The 16,800-nt window shown below is 45.8% G+C and overlaps 1 protein-coding gene and 4 non-coding genes across 5 annotated transcripts; all 5 read left to right on the forward strand.

The window, feature by feature from the left end:
* Positions 1-800: 800 nt before the first annotated feature.
* On the forward strand, positions 801-16,682 carry DKC1 (dyskerin pseudouridine synthase 1). The gene is made up of 14 exons (XM_015824714.1): positions 801-893; positions 2,364-2,422; positions 3,204-3,290; positions 3,577-3,668; positions 4,316-4,500; positions 4,622-4,686; positions 5,013-5,139; positions 5,845-5,975; positions 8,356-8,499; positions 9,896-10,016; positions 12,143-12,261; positions 13,034-13,140; positions 14,230-14,305; positions 16,532-16,682. Exons 1-14 carry the CDS (start codon positions 878-880, stop codon positions 16,601-16,603), a joined length of 1,401 nt encoding a protein of 466 aa, XP_015680200.1. The 5' UTR covers positions 801-877; the 3' UTR covers positions 16,604-16,682.
* Positions 5,681-5,759, forward strand: LOC114923199. The gene has a single exon (XR_003810586.1). It is a non-coding gene; the product is annotated as a small nucleolar RNA SNORD83 (small nucleolar RNA).
* On the forward strand, positions 6,016-6,147 carry LOC114923200. The gene has a single exon (XR_003810587.1). It is a non-coding gene; the product is annotated as a small nucleolar RNA SNORA36 family (small nucleolar RNA).
* LOC114923201 lies at positions 11,140-11,390 on the forward strand. The gene has a single exon (XR_003810588.1). It is a non-coding gene; the product is annotated as a small nucleolar RNA SNORD17 (small nucleolar RNA).
* Positions 12,748-12,824, forward strand: LOC114923198. Its single transcript, XR_003810585.1, has one exon. It is a non-coding gene; the product is annotated as a small nucleolar RNA SNORD83 (small nucleolar RNA).
* Positions 16,683-16,800: the final 118 nt, after the last annotated feature.

A 16,800-nucleotide genomic window follows, 5' to 3' on the forward strand; every position in this document is an offset into this window, starting at 1 on the left:
TTCACCCTCAGTAGCCTCCCATGCAAGGCACACATTTACTGCCTATATGGGCCAAGGGATGGTGGACTACAAAAAAATCATTTAATTGCTGGGGGTCTCAAAGTTCCCCCATAAGCAATAAAGAAAGCAAACATTCCCCCCCAACCTGCTGCCTTGTTGCTTCTGTCTCAATTAGATTTAATTTGTTGTTAATTGCGAAGTCGTGTCCGACCCATCGTGACCCCATGGACAACGTTCCTCCAGGTCTTCCTGTCCTCTACCGTCTTCTGGAGTCCATTTAAGTTCACGTTAGATTTAATAGGGAGGGGGCAAACCGGAGTTAGAGACCATCCATCAGGTTGCAAATAAGGTCAGTCCAGTAAGGTATTTCTCAAATTTGAAAAAATTCAGACGTGTGGATTTCAATTTGCAGAATCCCCCAGTTAGCATTATTTGGCTTGCAACGTGTGTGTTGTAACATTTGTATGGTGGTGGGTCTCCTACTTGGGTGAGGGGTTGGACTAGAGATGACCTACAAGATCCCTTCCTATTCTATTCTGTTCTCTATTCTCTATTTATTCTGTATTCTATTCTATTCTATTCCTTATTCTATTCTATTCTATTCCCATTATTTCTATTTCTATTTTTCTTTCAAGTTGACCCGCAAACGAGCAGTGTGGGGTCAGTCTACTTTTCGTTAGTCTATGTGTTGTTATTTTTTTCCCCCTACTGGCCGTTGAAAGGTATTCTCAATGATCCTTCGAGCTCCGCCCCTGCGGCGCGCTGCTTGCCGGGATTGGAGACGGAAGTGGGCGGAGAGTCCGCTTCCGGTCCCAGCGGGGTGGCGGGATAGCGCAGGAGCGCGCGTGAGTCCGAAGCAGCGCGTGGCGCAGGCAAAATGGCGGACGGGACAGGTGGGTGCAAGACGCGCGTTCCGGGTCGGGTTTGCACCCTCGGAGTCGGGGGCTGCGAGAAGGGCAGAGGGGCGTGGGTGAAAAGATATCGGGGCTCACACGCCGCTGACGACGGGGCGTCCCTTTTCTCCTAGATCCGACGTCCCTGTTTCCGAAAGGCCCGCGAAGGGGAAGCACGTGCTTCTCGGGTGCACGGGGAAATGCACTCTGTGCATGCACAGGAGTCCTTAAGGGCAGGGGCTGCGGAGGAGGGTGCAATGCTGGGATACCAGGGCTCCGGAGCGGGAGTAGGAAAGGTTGCAGATGGTTGCAGAAACTTCGCAACAGGGCTTTGGAGAATTGGGGGGCTCAAGGGGAGGTGTCTACTGTTCTTCGGGGTGGGAGCCCGAATTTCCCCTTGCAGGGCCCCGGGGCTGCCCTGGCATCAACGTTTCTAAAGGGAACTTAATGCTGGGACGTATCATCATCATTTTATTTTATTCTATTTTAATAGAATATTCTATTATTTTAATCTATCTATATTTCCAATTGTTTTATTTTATTCTATCTATCTATCTATCTATCTATGTATCTATATCATGTCTATCTATCTATATCTATCATGTCTTTCTAATATCTGTCTCTCTTATCTATCTATCTATCTATCTCATGGCAGCAAACATTTCTAATGCTCTGGCCTCCTGTTTTTCTCAACAACAGCCCTGTGAGGTGGGCTGGGCTGGGCTGAAAGATAGCGACTGGCCTAAAGTCACCCACCCTAATGCATGTATTAACGTGTTTGGATGAATGCTTTGCGATGCTTCCCTGCTGTTAGTACTCTTTTTACCCTGCTTTTGAACACCTTTAACATTAAGTTGCATGGTTGTGTCTAATGTGAGTTGCCTGTTGTTTATTGTAATCTTGATGGTATTGTTCCAAAGAGTTAGAGGTTGGTAGAGGGGGGGGAAGGGAGACACGTGTTTGGTCCTGGTAGGCCATTTTGGAAGATTAGGCTGTGTGGTGGGCAGCCTTCTCTACATTGCAATCCACCAAATTGTGTTGATGCTGAACATTTGACTGCGAATATATTTATCCTGTCCTTATATATTTATATAAAGAGTGTGTGAAATGGAGAACCTTCTCTAAAGTATATGTTTTCAAAGTCTTCCATCCTCTTTGAACCCTAAATATCTGGTTACGAGAACAGTTGGAAGTCCTTGTTAAAATAGAAAGGTGTGTTGAATATGTTTGCCGCCTTGAGATATTTATAAAAATAAAGTTGGGACACAAAAAGTATCAATATTTCTCCTTTTTGTGCCATCCTCATTCATCCAGCTTTTGTCTGCTCTATTAAAATATGTGTAAACACCATCAGCATTAATCAAACTACTAAAACTTAGTTTTGGTAGACTAATCAACAGCATTGCCAGATCTGTTTCTGTCTTTAAGTTGTCAACAGATGCTAATTTTTTTTTTGTTATATCACTGTAGATTCAGTTTCTAAGAAACACAAGAAGAAAAAGAAGTCTTTGCCAGATGAAGATGTTGCAGTGAGTTGGCCAATGATTATAATTTGTCAATTTATGTAGCAAACTCTTTTAATCCTCAGTTATACCATGAGTGTTCCCAACTAAAAGTACAGCTTAACTTGCATTTAGTGGAATATTGCTACTTTATTAACCTCACAACACAAAGATCAGCACTTCTACAATATCATTATCTACCATTGTAACTTCAAACGGTCATTAAACAAATGGTTAATAAGTCAAGGACTTGGACTAAGTTCTATTCTGCTAGGCAATAGCTTCCCGTCTGGCTTTTATTTTTAAAAGCACTCTCTGAAGCATCGTGAGAGAAGTTGGATGATCTGAGTGTTAGTTAATGGTTTTTTCATTTCTAGTTTAAGCAAAAGGAAAGCCTTCCTAGAATCAAAGTCAACTCCTGATTTCATTGATAGGTCTTTGTGGTTTTCTTGGCAACTGTTTAGAAATGTCTTGCTGTTATCTTTTTCTGGGATGGTTTTTGATTTCCTGGTTTAGCCCTGCAGTCATGGAATTCCTGGTTCACATCCAGCTTTTGGTTCCTGCATAGCTCTTTAGCCCCACAAGATGGTGCTACCATCTTGGGAGATTAGAATGTGCTACAGCTTCCACATTTCCTTATTGAAAGCTGTTCTCTAAGTCATTAATGAATAATATGGTACTAGCACGTGGTGTTTCATCTCTTTTGGAGAGAGGCAGCTTACCTTAAAGCCAATCTTAGCTTCAAGAGAAGTTTCCACATTCTTGTTCACAGTCCCAGTTATTCATATACTAATTCAATTGTTTTTAGGATATACAACACACAGAAGAATTCCTTATCAAGCCCGAATCAAGAGTTCCACAGCTGGATACATCACAATGGCCTTTGCTTCTCAAAGTAAGATAGTGAAATAGGTTGATTTAACGCCAGTATTTTTATGCAGATACGAGATACTTTACAATTAAAAAAACCAATCTCTCCTACAAAAGAGAGTAAATTTCAGGTATTGCTGTCTTTATGGAGCATATTATTTTGCAAGGAAGTTTATGTAAAGGGGAGATAGCTTTAGGGCACTTTGCTGAGGCTTTTCACCAAGTGAGGTCAGATGTATAACATCTGTTAAACAATTTTGGGTATAAACTATAAACTGAATATAATTTTGCTTTGCTTTGGGGTTTTGTAGAATTTTGACAAGCTAAATGTGAGGACTGCACACTACACCCCTCTTCCTTCTGGCTGCAACCCCTTAAAAAGAGAAATTTCTGAGTATGTAAGGTAAGATTTATGTTACACAGTGTAAGTCGTCACCAACAAAGTTGCTTCTACAACTTTTGCTATGGAATTTCAGAATCACGAAGGGGTATTATGGCCTCTTCTTGAGTTTTCAGTGCACTGATTTACAAGCATGACTCTCTCTTTTAACAATTATCCAGCACCGGCATTTTTTTTTTAATAACACTTGACAGTTTAGCCGAGGGTACCCCATCCATTGTTGTGGCACATAACGTGTAGTAAATCATCTAGAGAATGTTTACTAGTTGCCAAATCAAAAACAAGAGGGAGTCTAGTTTAATATTATAAAGATAAATGTTCATTGTGGCTTAAAGTTACAGTGAACCCCGTAATGTGCTTAAAATCTCTCTTGAGCAGGTGGGGACACCTTCAAATCAATCTTGGCTCCTGGCAGTTGGCTAGATGAGTCCCTGCAGTTTTCTTGGCAAGATTCTAGAAATGGTTTGCCATTGTCTCCTTCCTAGGGCTGAGAGACTGGGCTGGCCCAAGGTCACCCATCTGGCTTCTTGCCTAAGGTCTCCCAGTTGCTAGCCTTTAAACATGTTACGCTGTTGTTGTTTTTTTTAACCTGTCAAGCTTCTTCTCAGTTAAGTCATTTCCGTCAATCTGATCGCTGGTTTTTATCCTAGGACGGGCTTCATCAATCTGGATAAGCCTTCCAACCCATCTTCCCATGAGGTGGTGGCCTGGATCCGCCGCATTCTCCGTGTTGAGAAGACGGGGCATAGCGGCACATTGGACCCCAAAGTTACCGGGTGCCTGATTGTGTGCATTGAGCGAGCGACGCGTTTGGTCAAGTCCCAGCAAAGTGCAGGTATATGTTTTGTCTCTAATAAGAAAGAAGATGCACTGCTGTATAGTCAAAGCCTTCAGCCTCACGGTGGAACAATAAAATCCAAGTGGCCCCTCCTTACTACTCTTCTGTCATCTTCCAGGCAAAGAGTATGTGGGAATCGTTCGGCTGCACAATGCAATTGAGGGTGAAATCCAACTTTCGAGGGTAAGTTTTGGCCAGTCTGGAAATGATATTTTCCCTTTTACGCCTAGCTGTGAACGGAAATGTTAACTGCACCAGCAAACCGTGTTTTGAACTTAGGACGATTGGTGATCGTAGAACTGAAAGATTATAACGCTGCTGAGAACGTGGCTCTATAGTTTTGATGGGTGTTTCAAGATCTGCACGGTTAAATAACCACCCTGGCCATCATTGATCTTCCTTGATTGGATGTTTTCCTTGAATCGGTCGAGGGTGTAACTGAAATTCCTTCTGTCTTGGCTTCTGAGCTGCTTGACCTAATAATGTTTAATTTTTCTTTCTTTCTGTAGGCAATAGAAACACTGACAGGTGCCCTCTTTCAGAGGCCTCCCCTCATTGCTGCAGTGAAGAGGCAGCTAAGAGTCCGAACCATTTATGAAAGCAAACTGGTTGAATATGATCCAGAAAGAAGACTGGGTAATGGCGCCCTTTTTTTCCCAGACAGGGAGGGGGGAGGGCTGGCCCTTTTGGGGTCGGGCTAATAATAATAATAATAATAAAGTTGGAAGTGACCTTGGAGGTCATCTAGTCCAACCCCCTGCTCAGGCAGGAAACCCTACACCATTTCGGACAAATGGCTGTCCAGTCTCTTCTTAAAAACATCCAGTGTTGGAGCATTCACCGCTTCTGGAGGCAGGTTGTTCCACTGGTTAATTGTTCTAACTGTCGGGAAGTTCCTCCTTAGTTCTAGGTTGCTTTTCTCCTTGATTAGTTTCCATCCGTTGCTTCTTGTCCTGCCTTTAGGCACTTTGGAGAATAGCTTGACTCCCTCTTCTTTGGGGCAGCCCCATAGATATTGGAACGCTGCTATCATGTCCCCCCTCGTCCTTCTCTTCGTTAAACTAGACATACCCAATTCCTGTTCCTTCTTGCAGCTTCCCTTTCCCTCCAGCTCAGCCTTCCAAATCTGCCTTTTTCAGTAGCTTTGCTGTCCTTCCCACCATTAGCATTTTCCTGAGCCAAATGATGTAGAAAATGATGACATAGCCCATCTTGGGCAAAGATGACGTTTCATCTATCACCCAATCCTGATGGCTTGGATGGAAAAGAGCCTGCTCAGATCCTTACCGGCAACGTTGCTCGTCTTCTCTTTGGCATCAGCTTTTTCTTCTCCCTTTCCAGGTATCTTCTGGGTGAGCTGTGAAGCCGGAACCTACATCCGAACACTTTGCGTCCATCTGGGCTTGTTGCTGGGCGTCGGTGGTCAAATGCAGGAGCTCCGGCGAGTGCGGTCTGGGGTCATGGGAGAGAAGGTGGGTCCAAAGGTGACCTTCCAAGCAGGTGGCTTTAGCGACCCAAAGGGTTGAGTTCAGTTCAGGGTTTCCTCCCTGTTCTGGTAATTAAACTTTGGGACAGCAAATAGTTGGGAGATGTTGGGGTAGGAAGTTTCATTTTTCTGCCAGGCGCCTCTCTCAGCCCACAATATTATGAAGCATCCAAGTGAGATGGACGATGTGGAGTGTCCCAGACTGTAAATGCTTTGAAGGCTTAGCCTCCCTCCGTGCCTCCCACCACCACAACTCACAGTGACTACAAGCCCCCAACTTATTACACCCTGTGAGCTAATTGCACAGCATGCTGGCCTCACGAGTCTGTCGTGCACAAAATTATGTCCCGTTCAAGATCCTGACAGCCCATGGATAAAAACTGGTCTTCTGCCTGTTGGTACAGCTGGCTATGTTTCTATATCGCCTATCTGATGGTAGGAGAGTAAAGAGGTACCAACCAGGGTGTGAGTCATCCCTGAGAATTTTCCTCACTTTACCAAGGCAACGGGCCCTGGCAATGTCATCCAGTGGTGTCAGGGAACAGCCCACGATGTTTTGTGCCGTCCTCACCACCCTCTGTAATACCTTCCTGTCCGCGGCTGTCAAGCCAGCTGTCAACGCTGCAAATACTGTATATTCTTGCTTTGACAATGTGCAGAACTGTCTGGTATATATATAGTTAAACCAGCAACTGGGAAAGAGGGAGGAGCATAAGGATAGCCCNGGAGAAAGAAACCGGAAGTAAATCACATCTTCCAAGTTGATTGGAAGATGTGAACCATGACCTTACAATAAGGGAGTGGAAAATGCTTGGAATGTTATGCATAACAGAAGAGAAGCAGACCTAAGCATTCCACCATGCTATGCTGACGTATTGTAATCTTAATAAATGCTTTTAGGAGAAAACATGCCTGAAAGTCCTTTTAAGTGTTTCGTTACTCAGACACATGACACCAGCATACCAAACCACAATACAGTGTGTGAGAACGCTTTCAATAGTAGACCGGTAGAAGAAGGTCACGAGTCATCGTTCTACCCTGTTCTTCCGCAAAACCCTGAGGAAGTGGAGTCTCTGTTGGGCCTTGAAAGAGGATGTGTAAATTTTGTTACCTAGAGCTATAGTGGTTCTTAAGGTGCACAAAGAATTGTGGTCGTTTGGTGGGTTTGCACCAATGCTCACGTAAGTGCCTTAGTTCCCCCTGTGAGTAAATGAGGTGATAGAACTAGTTGTTCTTCCCTCATGCTTTTTTTTTTTTTGTTAATTGAAAATTTTATAAAATTTTACAATATAAATCCCCCCTTCCCCCAAACCCAACCCTCCATCCCTCCCCCCCTCACTTCCCAGAGCCAATCACAGGGTTAACAGTAAAATAATCATAATCTAACTAACATTAATCAACTATTAATCTAACAAATCTATAACTTCCTTTAGCTCTCTTTTAAAACAAATATACAATTATTAAATACCATAATAATAACATAATTTTGAATATTAAAAATAAAACTAAATAACATAACTTTTAAACAAAAATAATACTCTAAAATTCATTCAAAAACCAAATGATATGTTTTTGTTCCATATTTAAACTCAATATAATCAATCCATCTTCTCCAAACCAATATATATCTTTCTTTTGAGTAATCCTTCACATAAGCGGAAATCTTGGCCATTTCTGCTAAGTTTGAGACTTTAAATACCCATTCTTCTATAGTGGGTAAACATTTCATTTTCCAAAACTGAGCAATTAATAATCTTGCAGCAGTTAGAAGATTCAGCATCAACTCCATTTCTTTTACATCCAAATCTTCCACAATACCCAACAAAAATATCTGTGGTTTAAACTTTATCTTTTTCTTAAAAATCTTCCCCGATGCTTTTAATGCAGCTCTGGCTTGCCTTTGGGAGCGCCTGTTATTGCAAGGCCTTTAAAATGCAGAAAAATGTGATACTTGGTCAGAACAGATTCCGGATCCAGCTGGAAAAAAAAGACAATATCTTTATTGCTGACTGAAAACCCCTTATGGGCTTTTTTTTTTTGCACAAAACAAAAAAATGTACTTAGGATTTATGGTTTTGATAATGAGATAGGATAGATGATAAGAAAGTCACAATGTGACTTTAGAGAAAGAACTAAGTGTAATTATAACTGCTGTAAACAACATTGGAAATCAGTGTATTTTTTCCCCTATTTTTCTCCTACTTACTTACTCTTTTAGCTTTCTGATTTTTTCTCTCTCCCTTAGTTATTTTAGTTTGCATCGGTTTTTAACCTTTGTTTTTAAAACGTTTAATAACACGCCTGCGTGTTAGTGCTATGTATCTTATGTGTGGAAAACTTCCAACTTAAGAGAGATCTGCTTCTAGGACCACATGGTGACCATGCACGATGTGCTGGATGCTCAGTGGCAGTATGACAACAACAAGGACGAGAGTTACCTCCGGAGAGTGATCTTCCCCTTGGAGAAGTTGTTGGTTTCACACAAACGGCTTGTTATGAAAGATAGTGCGGTGAGTCCTCTCCATTTGCACCGATGGCGTTGCTCTAACTTAGAGCTGTAGTCGCTCTGGCTCAGGCTGGTCTATCTTGCCAGGGCGTTGCTTAAAACAGGGCTTTTCAACCAGTGGTACGGGTACCACCTGTGGTACATTGGCACCTGGCAGGTGGTACGCGACCATCCTAGAAAAGTTGTAGTGGGGGAGGGGAATGAGCTGAACCAGTGGCAGCACCTCACAAGCCTGAGCGAGAGATGGCTGGAGCTGCAGGGCTGTCAGGGCTCAGCGGAAGCGCCAGGATCAGCGCCAGGCTCCAGCTGGAGCTCGGCGCTGATCCTGGCGCTTCTGCTGAGCCCAGAAGAAGCGCCGATGAGCTGGAATGTTGCAGCATCTCCAGGGTCTTGTGTTTTACATTCAGATGCTTGGAAACTGATTCATATTTATGACGGTCACAGTGTCCCAGGGTCATGTGAAGTGACCAAAACCTGCTGCAACCACCCAGCAGACGGGGGGAATAAAAACCAAACAACCCCACCCCACCCCCGCTGCCAATCCTCAACAGAAATGCTCACAACAATGAAAACCTCGGACAGGAGGAAGAGCGCTGCTGGGCGGGCAGGCAAGTGTCTTGCTCTGCTGTGGCTTGGGGGGCACTTTTTTCAGCGTCATTGTAACTTCAAACAGTCACTAAGCGAATTGTTGTAAGTTGAGGATTACCTGTACTTTATCACTTTTTTCCTTTTTCCTTTTTTTTTTTTTTTTGCTCATGTTTTTGACACCTTGCTAGGCGACTGGTGGTACTCGGATGTTGCCATATCCTTAAAAGTGGTACAATGGGTGAAAAGGTTGAAAGGCCCTGGGTTAAAAGAATGAACAAGAGGAGGCAGTTGATTGTAGGCTGTTTTAACCTTGTACATGAAACAGCACAATGTACATTCAGTGGATAAATAATTAATTTGTGCCTGGGATTGCTTCCAGGCCAGAGATGGAATCAGTATTTTTATTATTATTATTATTATTATTATTACTTTTTACAGACGACTAGTTTCCCGAGTCGGGTCACTTAAAATCTGAAATAAGTTCAAACCTGTTTATGTAAATTATGCATTTTAAGGGAAGCTAAAAATTCTTTGTGCTGCAGCAGGCCTTTTCTTCGAAGCGGCCCTGTTCATTTTCTTGAGCCTAACACGGTATAACCGTCAAGCGTGTTTTCGGGAACGAAAAGCGCTGCCGAATTAATGAAGGCGAGACGGAATGTTGTAGCTTTTGTCTGTTGCTCCTTGTGCACAACGTTCGCCGCTTTGAAAGGCAGCGGGGGGGTCGCGTGTTTTGCGAGAGTTTGAAATCCAGAGGAGCAGTTTGGGTTGAAATGTGGAATTCCCCACTAAGCTAGTCACTGCTTTTCGTTCAGGTGAATGCAATTTGCTATGGCGCGAAGATCATGCTTCCTGGATTACTGCGGTATGACGACGGGATTGAAGTCAACCAGGAGATCGTGGTGATCACCACAAAAGGGGAGGCTATCTGCCTAGGTGAGAATGGGAAGAAAATTTGTTTTCTGCAGTTGCTCTTCTGATGGACAGACTTGTTAGCAATGCAAATCACAGACAAATTACAGGGAGCTAGTGACAAATAATTGCTTTATTGTGGGGTTTAAATTACTTTCTTTTACATATGCTACTTAGAAGTTCCCTGGTAGAAAAGTAATTAGATCTCTAAAAATATATATTAACTTTAGAGAGCCAGTTTGGTTTAGTGCAGTGGTTCTCAACCTGTGGGTCGGGACCCCATTTGGGGTCGATCGACCATTTCACAGGGGTCGCCAAGCAAGGCTGTCCGCCATTTTTTTGTCCGCCATTTTTTTTGTCCGCCATTTTTCCCCTTTTCCAGAGGGGGCCTTACCTCCCTTGTGCTGGGCCAGCTGGTGGTCGGCCTGCTCTGTCTCTGCCGCTTACCAGCTACGCCTCGGCCGGCGCAGGGGGCGGAACCACGCATGCGTGGCGCTCCCGGGCAGGGAAAGTCCTCGACTTACAACCGGTTGGGTAGTCCTCGACGTGCGACTGGTTTAGTCCTTGACTTACGACCGGTTTAGTCCTCGACTTACGACCGGTTGGGGTCGCGGCATTAAAAAGGCTGAGAACCACTGGTTTAGTGGGTAAGGCATCAGGCTAGAAAATGGGTGAATAGGAGTTCTAGTTCTGCCTTCGGCACAAAGCCAATTGGATGATCTTGGGCCGGCCACACACTCTCAGCCCTAGGAGGGAGGCAATGGCAAACAACTTCAGAAAAACCATGCCAGGAAAACTGCAGGAACTTGTCCTGGCAATCTCCAAGAATTGGGCATGATAGAATGGGGGGTTAATCTCGTGTTTGCCTGCTTTGGGATAGAAAAGGGCAACCGCAGAGATCACTTAAAACGATGCTATAAATTTTACTTTGCTGGGCATTTGTTCTGGACAAAGTAAACGCGTCTCTGGTGCTGTGGCATGACAGGGAAATTACAGGACTTATGGCTGGTGAAGAGATGCATTTCCTGTAGATCAGAAATGAGATTCTCACAAAACGTGGCCCTACAACCGTGGCCCTGCTTTGTGTGTCCTTGCGCATCTTCGAAACGTGTTCTCAGCATCCACCTGCGTTTGCTCAGGGCTGTATGTGAAATGATGATGACGTTTATCCATTCTCTGAGTGCGGCTCGCTCTGCCCTTCCTGTCGCGTTGAGGCTTCAGTTTCTGCAGCCTCGATGTTCCGTGGCTTCTAAACACCTTCCAGGCTTCCAGTGTTCTACTGAAAGTTGTGGGGGATGTTTGGCTGGCTGCTGACTGGGACCTGGGCAGAGGAAGCAGGGCCAGACCCCTTTCCTCTGGGGCCTGACTCAACAAAGAAGAATGAAGCCGTCTGATCACATTTTGCTCTGAGACGCCTTTCTACAGTGACGAATCCTAAGCGCAGAAATGCAGAAAAAAATAATAATAGATACTCCTGCACAGCTTGGGGTGTTTTTTTTCTCGGCACGATCTCTTCCTTCGTGCTTGCGTGCGTTGGTGTGTTTCCCACGTGAAAATTCAGAAGGGAAAAATATCTGCTTTCTAGACCAGCGGTTCTCAACCTATGGGTCGCGACCCCATTTGGGGTCAATCGACCATTTCACGGGGGTCGCCAAGCAAGGCTGTCCGCCATTTTTTCCCCCTTTTCTGGCGGGCGCCTTACCTCCCTTGAGCTGGGCCAGCTGGTGGTCGGTCTGCTCCGTCTCTGCCACTTGCCAGCTAAACCTCGGCCGGCGCAGGGGGCGGAACCGCGCATGCGCGGTGCTCATGCGCGGTCCTCGACTTACGACCGGTTGGGTAGTCCTCGACTTACGACCGGTTTAGTCCTCGACTTACGACCGGTTGGGGGGTTGCGCCATTAAAAAGGTTGAGAACCACTGTTCTAGAGACAGAATCCTTTCAAGATAGGACACCAGGAAGAAAGGGTGTAATAAGACTACCTTAAGGAAAGAAAATTCTGGTATTTCTGCTCCGCAAGTTCAAGCAGAGAATTAAACCGCTTGGGGTTTGCTAAGCCCAAATTGATTTGCATTTGCAGAGGTAACTCTTGAGGTGGTGTAAAGACAGATTTACTGAGGAATACTCAGCTTTTCTTTCTCCGTTTTCTTCAGCTATTGCTTTGATGACAACGGCGGTGATCTCTACCTGTGACCATGGAGTTGTAGCAAAGATCAAGCGTGTGATCATGGAAAGAGACACCTATCCTCGCAAGTGGGGGCTTGGTCCGAAAGTAAGTTTTGGGGAGCCCTTGGCTATACTTGCCTTTGAAGGATTCTGAAGACTGGGGGGTCCTTAGTGCTCTCTAAACTTGGTTGTTTTCTCGCAGAGTTAAAATACCCACCCTCCGATGATGATGACGTTACTTAGTCAGGTAATAAAATGTCTGCAAGAAAAGAGCTGAGCGCAGAGAGCACCAGAACCCCGTAGTTCAACATGAGCTACAAATATTCTCTTTTATTGGATTCTAAAGAGAAGGAGTTTTGGTTCTGTGTAGCAATTCTGTCTAACAGAGCCACAGAACTGTCCAGATATAAGGGACCCACTGGGTCATCCACTTTCCAGGCCTTTAGAGATGGACTTGAGGGCGCTGGCATCGTCAGAGTTCGCTCTCTCTTTTTTCCCTGGATTTTTAACAGGGATTTCCTTTTAAGTTTTGAACGCTCTTAAGCTTGACTCAGTTCGAGCAGCAGCCCTTGGCGCGAAATCTTTCTGGCGAGCCAAATGATGTTTAAAATAGCTCGATGAGCGCTCTGTGCAAAGATGACACCCATCTATCACCCAAAACTGATGGCTCTCCACCATAGACTGGGCATGCAACAGTTGGAGGTTTCGGCTCACATAAGCCACCCTGCCCTTTTTGACATCCCTTTTTACCTGTGGGGCTCACCGCCTTCAAATGGGATGGCAGTTTGGTTTCTATTTCAGAGCGGTGGGACCTGATTGCACGGCGTTACCAGACAAAGGCAATGCAGAAATTCAACGGTCTCCTCATTTCTCCCCAGGCTTCTCAGAAGAAGATGATGATCAAGCAAGGATTATTGGATGCTCGCGGCAAGCCTAACGAAAAAACCCCACAAGCTTGGAAAAATGACTACGTGGATTATAACAGGTAACGATGGCTGTGCACCGGTTTTAAGACACGCTGGTTTCTGGCCAATTAACTCAGTCGCGCTAGGACAGTGGTGGCGAACCTATGGCACGTGTGCCAGAGGTGGCACTCAGAGCCCTCTCTGTGGGCACGCGCACCATGCCCTGGAGATGGCAACTGTCCCTCTTCAACCAGCCACCTGCTAACTTGCCGAGGTCCCACGTGGCCAGATGCATCCCAGCATGGCTGGTTTCCCTCCCCCCTCCCATCCCTCCTGGCCTCGCATGCTCTCCTTTTCCCAGGCACGACCCACTGCATCGCCTCCTCAGCTGTCGGCCGGCCGTCTAGCTCAGAGGCGGCTTCTCTGAACTGCTGGGGGCAGGCTGGGGAGCCCCAGAGTGTGCCGGTCGACGGGCCGGCAGGCTGTGGCTGCTGACGGACATTGTCGGCCCTCATGCGCTCGCTGGCCTCTCTGTGCGGGGGCCAATGGTGTCAGGCAGCAGCCGCCCCGGCCCCTGCCTCGCCTTGCCCTGCCACAATGGTACCCCCGCCCTACCTCGCATTGCCTCGCCTCACCCCTCAGGATGAGCCTCCTGCCCACTGCCCATCTGCCAGAGACCCCCTGGATCTCCCCCAACCCTTCCTGGCCCCCACAGGCGTCCCTCCCCACGAGCAACATCGAGGTGACCACACCCACCCAGTCTGCCATGACCACCACAGCCGCGCCCATCCAGTGGGCCACGCCCACCTGGCACCCGGCGATAAATAAGTGGGTTTTGGGTTGCAGTTTGGGCACTCGGTCTCTAAAAGGTTCGCCATCACTGCGCTAGGAAAAGTGGGAAGGCGCTGCGGATGGAGCGCGTCCTCTTTGCTGCTTTGGGTTAGCAGGCAGTTATCCCTTTTTTGCCTGCCTTCCGTGGCTCTAGAGGGAGTCAGCCTGCTATATGAATCCGGGAAAGCTGTTCTGTGGCTCTCTGCCCGTGGGGGTCTACGCCAGCCATTCCAGACATCGCTTTTCCCCTTTGGGGTAAAAATGGGGCAGAGCAGGGAAGACTGGCCCTTCACATTACTTGAAGGGAAAGTGCAAATTAAACGCCTGCCTCTTCACAGGGTTTCGGTAAAGAAGGAAGTCGAAGAGAAGACGGAGCCAGAAGAGGTTCAAGAGCCGGCAGTGAGGATGCCCAAGGTTGGTTTATTTACTGCAAAGATCTGTACGACAAGTCCTCAACTTACCAGCACGCTGGAGCCCAAAATTTCTGTTAAGTGAGACAGTAGCTAAGTGTGGGAGAGGTTGCCTGATTTTGTGACGTTTTCGTGCCGCCTGTGTTAAGTGGATCGTTGCAGTTGTTCAGTTAGTAACCTAAACCTAGTAACCTGGTGAACCTAAGTGAAATCTGTCTTCCCCGTTGACTTTGTCCATCAAAAGGTCGCCAAAGGGGATCACGTGATCCCCGGGATGTTGCAACCATCCATAAATACAAGCCAGTTGCCAAGAGTCCTGCGTTTTGATCATGCGACCATGAGGATGCTGTAACAGTTGCAAGTGAACGATGGTCATAAATCACTTTTTTTCAGTCCCGTTGTAACTTCAATCACTCATTAAATGAAACGTAAGTCGAGGACTATCTGTATCAGTATCTTGCCTCTTTGTGGACAGAGAGTGGTACTTTTGTTACTAAGTTGAAAGCGGAGGCTTCTAAAAGAAAGATGAGCGCATGGGCCATTTGCATCACCGTTACGGCTTTCATATATTTCTGGTTATCTGTACAAATACTGCTGCTGTCTTATTCCCCGTGGGATTTTGACTATGGGAAGGGCGATCAACATAGCTGCCAACTGATCTCTGATCCACCCGGGACCATTCAGTTCTCCTCTGGCTGGTGAATCCACGGCCCCTGTTTTCTTCTCCTAAGCCAGGGGTAGTCAACCTTGGCTCTTTTATGACTGGTGGACTTCAATTCCCAGAATTCCTGAGCCAGCATGGCTCAGCTTGGAAACCTCTCCCTTTCCCCTCAGCATGGCTGGCTCAGGAATTCTGGGAGTTGAAGTCCACGAGTCATGAGGGGGCCATAGTTCCCCTATGCTGGCTCAGGAACTCTGGGAGTTGAAGTCCACGAGTCATGAGGGGGCCATAGTTCCCTCATGCTGGCTCAGGAATTCTGGGAGTTGAAGTCCACGAGTCATGAGGGGGCCATAGTTCCCCNATGACAGACCCCATTTTACATTTTTTTTTTTTTTGTAGTGGTCGTTTAATGAACAAATAAATTTTGGTCACCACGATGTAAAAAAGATGTTGAGACTCTAGAAAGAGTACAGAGAAGAGCAACAAAGATGATCAAGGGACTGTAGGCTAAAGCATATGAGGAAAGGTTGATGGAATTGGGTATGTCTAGTTTAATGAAGAGAAGGACCAGGGGGGACATGATAGCAGCGTTCCAATATCTCAGGGGCTGCCCCAAAGAAGAGGGAGTCAAGCTATTCTCCAAAGCGCCTGAAGGCAGGACAAGAAGCAACGGATGGAAACCAATCAAGGAGAGAAGCAACCTAGAACTAAGGAGAAACGTCCTGACAGTTAGAACAATGAACCAGTGGAACCACCTGCCTCCAGAAGCGGTGAATGCTCCAACACTGGAAGTTTTTAAGAAGAGACTGGACAGCCATTTGTCTGAAATGGCATAGGGTTTCCTGCCTGAGCAGGGGGTTGGACTAGATGACCTCCAGGGTCCCTTCCAACTTTTTATTATTATTATTATTATTATTATTATTATTATTATTATTATTATTATTATAAAAAATTGCTCTGGGCATGTTTTTGCCAAAATATTGTGAAATACAAACCTGTAAATGCTGCCTGGTTGCTAAGGCGATCATCAGCATTTTGAATCCAGGGTTCTAAGTATCGCCAGGGAGGTCTGTCAGAACTTCAGTTAGTCACTAAATGAGCGGTCATAAATCAAAGACTACCTGTACAGCATTTTCATACCACCTTGGTAAATTTTTTGGTGGTTTAGCCTGATGCACAAATGCTGGAAAAGTGTATGGAAAGCAAAACGGTTCTATAACCCGCTTAAAACGGCTGCAAATATCGTCGTGGGATGTGACAGATTTTACCTGGGACGGCCCATTCACAAGAGTAAGGCGTGCGTATCCAGAGCAGCATCGGATATATCCAGCAATAAAAGGGAGGCACAACAATTAACACAATGTTTTGGTTTTTTTAAATTGCTGTGCCAGACTAAAAACCTTGCACGATATACCTTCAAATTCCTTTAGCTGGCATTCGTGGGAACTAAATCTTCTTGGAAATAACATTGGAATCTTTGGGTTCTCCAGAAAAGAGGGACAGGAATTCGGATCTTTTTTCTTTTCTTTTTTTGAGCTCTTCTCTTCTTCCCCCCCCTCCCCCCCCCAGGTCAGTGATCTGAGCGTGAAAAAGAAAAAGAAGAAGAAGAAACGAGAAGAAGTAGAGGAGAGCTCTGAATAACTCCCTCACTGCCATCCCGAGCCAGCAGCCTGGACCAGTTTGGGAAGGAAAAACGCAAAGGCCTTCGCAGACAGACAAAAAAAAATGCAGACTGGAGCAGCGTGTAGAGGCGTGTCCTGATTGCTGTGCAAATTATTTGGGGGGGGAGCCAAGTGTGGCACCCCCTCTCTGTCCTGTTCTAAGGATAGTTTCAGATA

Source organism: Protobothrops mucrosquamatus, unplaced genomic scaffold (assembly GCF_001527695.2).
Source record: "Protobothrops mucrosquamatus isolate PMUCROS unplaced genomic scaffold, P.Mucros_1.0 scaffold2329, whole genome shotgun sequence".
Classification (NCBI taxonomy): domain Eukaryota; kingdom Metazoa; phylum Chordata; class Lepidosauria; order Squamata; family Viperidae; genus Protobothrops; species Protobothrops mucrosquamatus.

Excerpts from the sequence above, each read along its gene's own strand:
- DKC1 (XM_015824714.1), top strand. Across the intron at positions 5,140-5,844 it reads TGATCCAGAAAGAAGACTGG|GTATCTTCTGGGTGAGCTGT; the intron begins GTAATGGCGCCC and ends CTCCCTTTCCAG. Across the intron at positions 12,262-13,033 it reads AGTGGGGGCTTGGTCCGAAA|GCTTCTCAGAAGAAGATGAT; the intron begins GTAAGTTTTGGG and ends ATTTCTCCCCAG.